We start from the raw sequence: 6200 nt of genomic DNA, 5'->3' as shown, positions 1-6200 counted from the left end.
GGATACTGGAGAAGAATGGTGGTGTTCCAGTCTACTATATCCTTGCTGATTTTCTGCCTATTGAAATCTCAGACTATAATTGTGAATTTGCCTGTTTCTCTGTAATTCTATCGATTTTTGCTTTATGTATTTTTTTAAAGATTTTATTTATTTATTTGAGAGTGAGAGAATGAGAGACAGAGAGCACGAGAGGGAAGAGGGCAAAGGGAGAAGCAGACCCCCCACCGAGCAGGGAGCCCGATGCAGGACTCGATCCCAGGACTCCAGGATCATGACCTGAGCCAAAGGCAGTCGCTTAACCAACTGAGCCACCCAGGCGCCCCATGCTTTATGTATTTTGAACCTATTAATAGATGCATAAACATTTAGGTTTGCTATGCTTCTTTTAATTGACCCTTCTAACATTATAAAATGACCTTATTTATTGCTGCTAATGTTTTTTGCTTTGAAATCTATTTAGTCTGGTATTAATATAGCCACTCAGGCTCAGCCTTATTTTGTCAAGTTGTTAGTGTGGCCTCTCATATTTCTGGCCTTTTAAAAAATTTGTGTCTTTACACTTAAAGGATATTTTTTTAATAGGTGGCATATAGTTGGGTCTTCCTTTTTCATCCATTTTGACAGTCTGCCTTTTAATTGAGGCTTTTAGACCATTTTCATTTAATGGGATTATTGATGTAGTTGATTTGAATCTGTCATCGTATTGTTTGGCTTCCATTTGTGCTATCTGCTTTTTACTCCTATTCTCTTCTTTTTCTGCTTTCTTTTAAACTAATCAAGTAATTTTTATGATTTAGGTTTATTTATGTGAGTATGTATATTATTTTGCTTACTCTAGCTATAACTCTTTAGTTGTGCTATTTTAGTGATTAGGGTATAAACTATATGACTTAAGCATCACAGTGCACCTTTGAGTATTATACCACATCATAGTAGTTTAAGAAAATTATAATAGCTTACTTCCATTTCTTCTCTCCTAGCCAGATCCTTCTGGATCTGTGGGATGATAGTTTTCATTATTTAGAAAGGTTTTGGTCATTTTTTCTTTTCTTTTTTAAAGATTTTATTCATTTATTTGAGAGAAGGAGAGTGAGAGAGCACGAGTGGGGGAAGGGGCAGGGCAGAGGGAGAAGCAGACTCCCCAGTAAGCAGGTAGTCTGACACAGGGCTTGATCCCAGGACCCTGAGATCCTGACCTGAGCTGACGGCAGACACTTAAACGACTGAGCCACCCAGGCACCCCTAAAATATCTTTTATAGTGAAGTCATTCAATATATATTTGTTTAAAATATGAGTGAGTGAATGTGATAGCATACAGTCCTTTATATGCAAAAAGTACCCACATATTTTATTTTTTTTTTAAAGATTTAATTAATTTATTTGAGGGAAGGAGAGCATGAGTGGGGGGTGGGAGAGAAGAACAGATGAGAAGGCAGGGGAAAAAACTCAAGCAGACTCCATGCTGAGAGTGGAGCCCAGCGTGGGGCTTGATCCCACGACTCTGAGATTATGACCTGTGCCGAAACCAACAGTTGGATGCTTAACCAACTGAGCCACCTAGGCACCCTATATATTTTATTTGTTTCTGTTTTTTCTCTGATGTAGATACTACGACTTTACTAAAAATCCAGGATACGATTCTTTCATATAAAAAATTAGTAGAACTTAAAAAAAAATCACTGTAAACAACTTAAAAGAAAAAAATAAAGAAATGGAAAATAAGGTTAATGGACCACAAAAGGAGCGATCAGAAACAAAAGAGTTGAAATTGAAGTTGGAGCATCAAAAAGTGAAATGGGAACAAGAACTCGGCGGTTTGAAGTATGATATCTTGGTTTTAAGGAAATATTTGAATCTTTTACCTTTTTTTTTTTTTTAATAGGCTCCACACCTAATGTGGGGCTTGAACTCACAGCTGTGAGGTCAAGAGTCGCATGCTTTACCAACTGAGCCAGCCAGGTGCCCCTTGAACTCTTTACTTTTGTACTACAGATGTGTAGGAGAAGTTTGATAATTGCTAACTTACCTTCTGGAATTTTTATAGGGAAGAAAACTTCTTTAGTAGTGTGAAGTATGAGATTCTTCAAAATAATTCAGCAAGTTCTTGACAGTGAATACTTCTACTGATAATTTAATGTACATTCCAAATCATAATTTTAATGACCATATAGAAGTCCACCGTATGGAATCCTCATTATTTAACAAATTGAATTTTGGTTCTTTTCCATTTTGCTATACTTTAATTAATGCTGTAAGGAATGTCTTTTATATAAATCTGTTTCTAGAATTCTGGTTACTTACTTGGAGTAAATTCTTCAATATACTATTGTTTGCTTAAAGTATAAAAATTTTTAAAGAAGGTCTTTGATCCTATTTTTCAATTGTTCTTCAGGAAGTTTATATTAATTTATATGCCCATCAACAGAGTATGAAATGGCCATTTTTCTCAAGACAGGAAAAATTTTAAAAAGTTATTCAGTTTTAAACATATGCAGCGATTAAAAAATAAAATGGGAAATGATTACTGCTCATTTTTTTCAGTATCTCTCTTTTAAAATTAATCCAAAAGTCTATGCTGTAAGCACATATGACTCTTTATTGTTTACTTAATTAATATGGATCCTGTGTTCTAAAAGGGGTTTTCTAATGATTTATAAAATGGATAATAGGGGTGCCTGGGTGACTCAGTTGGTTAATGGTCTGCCTTTGGCTCAGATCATGATCCCAGGGTCCTGGGATTGAGCCCCATCTCCAGATGTCTGCTCGGCAGGGAGCCTACTTCTCCCTCTCCCTCTGCCTGCTGCTCCCTCTGCTTGTGCTCTCTCTCTGTCAAATAAATAAATAAAATCTTTTTAAAAAAGTAAAATGAATAATAATCAACAAGGTAACTTGAGAATATTGCAGAAAAAGAAACATAAAATGTATAGGGCTATCTATATAAAATGTATAGATATTAGACTCCCCATCCTAGTCCTGGATCACAGTAATCTGCAGGTGTATGTTGTGTAAATGACATCTGCAGATGCTGTCTTATGCTGCAAATTATTTTTGGAGGTACCTGTGATGTTTTGTGAAGTAGAAATTTACTTCTAGTGAATTTATAAATTTTTTTATAAAGAGCAACTTCTCTTTTTAATTAGTAACTACATTATCTGTTCTAATGGAGGAGTAATTATGACTATATGGGGAAAATGATAATTTTTAAATCTAACTTTCTTGAATAATTTCAAAATTCCTTTCTCTACAATATCTACCAGGGGAGTACTAAAACTTATTACTAAGCTACATAATGCTTTCTCATTGCTTCTTTTCAACTATATATATCTTTTGGAAGAGATTGAAGTAAGAAAGGAAAAAAATTGGGAACATAGAAATTTCATTTGGATAATAAACCAACATATGTGGAACCAGATCATAAAATGAACTTTTTATTGCTTACAAAATATTTTAAAATAAGCACATTTATTTGCAGATTTACCTTCAAACAAGAAAAAATAAAAAGAAGAAATGCAGGTAAATTATATGAAAAACAGAGGGAGCAATTCAGAGAAAAAGAAGAGCAGTATAATAAAGAAGTTGAAATGAAACAACAACTTGAACTTCCTCTTGCAACAGTAGGTGTGGAATTGAGGACTGTAAGAAATAATTTGGATCAGGTAAATCTTCGATAAAAATTGCATATTTCCATCAGTATTATTTATAATATACCCTTGATTTAATGTATATTATTTAGGTATAAAATAGATAAAAAATTTAATTTTATCCTAATAAGAACTATAATATTTTTAGCTAAAATTATTAACTTTTTGGAATTCTTGGCTTCTCTCATATGCTCTCTATATATTTTCTGAATGAAGGGATAGAAGGTAAATTGAGATAAATGTGAATGTTGGCTTTTTTTTTTTTTAAGATTTTACTTATTTTTAGAGAGAGAGCATGAGCAAGGGAAGGAGTAAAGGGGGAGGGAGAGGGAGAGAAAAGAATCTCAAGCAGACTCTGCGCTGAATGAAGAGCCCGAATCAGGGTTGGATCTTACAACCCTGAGACCATGACCTGAGCCAAAACCAAGGGTAGGACACTTAACCAACTGAGCCACCCAGGCACCCCAGTTTTGGATTTTTTATGTTAAAATACAGGCTAAATCACCTTGAGACCATGATGGAACTAGTTAAATGTTTTGTAAAGAAATTTTATTTTCACATACTATATCTACTTGTATTTTTACTTTATGACAAATCTAGCTGTCATTTAAATTAAAATTTGAGTTATTCATGCAGGATAAAAATCCTTGTAGTTAAAAAGACTACTTCTTTTGAACATTTTTTTTAAGTTCTCTTAAGCTTTTGACTTGTGTTTTAAAGATTTTATTTATTTATTTGACAGAGAGATAGAGAGAGAGCACAAGTAGGCAGAGAGGCAGGCAGAGGGAGAGGGAGAAGCAGACTCTCCACCCAGCAGGGAGTCCGACGCGGGGCTCAATCCCAGGGCCCTGGGATCATGACCTGAGCCAAAGGCAGCTGCTTAACCAACTGAGCCACCCAGACATCCCTGACTTTTTTTTTTACTGGTGTGATCCAAAATCCTAATGAAAATAGGTCTCTAGGTTGTAGAAGAGTGAAATGACGCTAAGTTACAACTTTCTCGAGAACAGAATGCCAGAGTATTACCAGATGGAATTCTAAAGAATCACCTTTGCAAACAAAAGGAGATAGAAGTGGCTAATAACAGAATGAATTCTGGGGTATTTTCTTTAGCTATTTTTAAGGACATGTGTGTATGTATTTGTATGTATATACATTTTATTTTCTGAAATTATTTTTTCTCCATGTATGCATATATATATTTTAAAAACCAACACTGTAGATCATGGAAAGCATAGAGGATTTTTAAAGCATATATGTGTGTGTGTGTGTGTGTGTGTGTGTGTATATTTGCGGGGGAATAGGGAGTGGTGACATTTTTGGTCCAGTGGATAAAGTAATATCCTTAATTTAAATGCGTTGGTCTGCAAGAGTCAAATAATGACATTCATAATGTCCTCATCCAAAGGAGAGGCTTTTATTATTTTCCATAAGAATTGTTGAGCTTTCCATATGCTCAAAACTATTGCTACTAACAACATGTGTTTCAACTTTTGGCAGTTACTTCATCACCTCTGTATTGAAAGAGAAGCTAGCTTAACACTGCCACTGATGAACAGAAGAGTGTAGCCTGTTCAGAGACTTTATTTTGGATTTAGTCTCTACTTTTGAGAAAAGTAGCAATTTGCTCCACGTAGTATCCTATTTCATTACAAGGCGTTTTTGAAACAATTATATGCTAATGATAATTTATTGATGAGTGTTTTATTCCTAATAAAATAGCTCAGTCTATTTTCCCCTATTTTAAACATTTTAAACATCATGAAGAGGAAATAAAATTTATTGCAGCAGCAAATAATCTCATGATTTTTCTAAGAGCTGTATAAATTTTACCTTCTTTACCGTCAGTATTTTGAAATATAAGGCTTCTTTTGTATTTTTGATTTGCACTAGAGAAGAGCTGCGGTTTGGTGTAAGAACACTAGTAGTGGAGTAAGAAGACCTGGGGAAAGTCCTGCAGCTCACTTAATGTTTTTAACCTCTCCATTCTAGAATTGTGATAACTAAAATGTTCACTGATGTTGGTAGAAGTGTTTATAGTATAGTGCCTAGATCTGTCAGTTTTCAGTAGTTGTAATTCTTATAAGTGACCGTAGAAATGTTAAAAAAGTAGAATTTCTATGGAATATTGTCAGGAAAAAAGAATTTTAGAAAATTTAATCTGTCAAAATAAATGCAGAGCTAGGGATTTTATTGTGGGGTAGCTGTGTTAGATATCAGACTGTAAATTCAATTTTTAGTGTAATCAGATTTATTAATCTTTTATTCCAGGCTTTCTGGGTTTTTTGTAAATCAGAGAAAGACCTTTCCAGTTCTGAGGTTCTTAAAAATTTTGTCTTGGTTTCTTTTTTCCTTTCACGCATTCACTGTCTTCAATTAAATTTTTGAAACTTTGGGAATTTATGCTTGTATCAAGTTTGAGGTTTGGACCCAACTTTATTTTTTTCCAGTTGGGATATCCACTTACTGCAACCTATTCATTGTATAAACATAGGTTTTTCTTTAATTTCAGAGAAAATCAGGATAATGTCATTTTATTGAGTTCCAGCTAAAAGTCT

At 34.1% G+C, this 6200-nt stretch overlaps 1 protein-coding gene across 1 annotated transcript; it reads left to right on the top strand.

Annotated features, from left to right (window-relative positions):
- The first annotated feature begins 1631 nt into the window (after nt 1–1631).
- On the top strand, nt 1632–5350 carry LOC145719804 (ankyrin repeat domain-containing protein 26-like). The gene is made up of 3 exons (XM_081811370.1): nt 1632–1822; nt 3474–3657; nt 4605–5350. Exons 1-3 carry the CDS (start codon nt 1713–1715, stop codon nt 4617–4619), a joined length of 309 nt encoding a protein of 102 aa, XP_081667496.1. The 5' UTR covers nt 1632–1712; the 3' UTR covers nt 4620–5350.
- Nucleotides 5351–6200: the final 850 nt, after the last annotated feature.

This window comes from Leptonychotes weddellii, unplaced genomic scaffold (genome assembly GCF_054177405.1).
Source record: "Leptonychotes weddellii isolate Sample4059 unplaced genomic scaffold, ASM5417740v2 HiC_scaffold_7274, whole genome shotgun sequence".
NCBI classification, from domain to species: Eukaryota; Metazoa; Chordata; class Mammalia; order Carnivora; family Phocidae; genus Leptonychotes; species Leptonychotes weddellii.
The sequence above is the reverse complement of the archived record's forward strand: the minus strand, read 5'-3'. Positions and strand labels throughout refer to the sequence as shown.

What these genes read in the sequence shown, in the direction of transcription:
- LOC145719804 (XM_081811370.1), top strand. Translation starts at nt 1,713, where the DNA reads ATGGAAAATAAGGTTAATGGACCACAAAAGGAGCGATCAGAAACAAAA. An exon ending in CAAGAACTCGGCGGTTTGAA is followed by an intron (nt 1,823 to 3,473) that starts GTATGATATCTT and finishes ATTTATTTGCAG; the next exon opens with ATTTACCTTCAAACAAGAAA.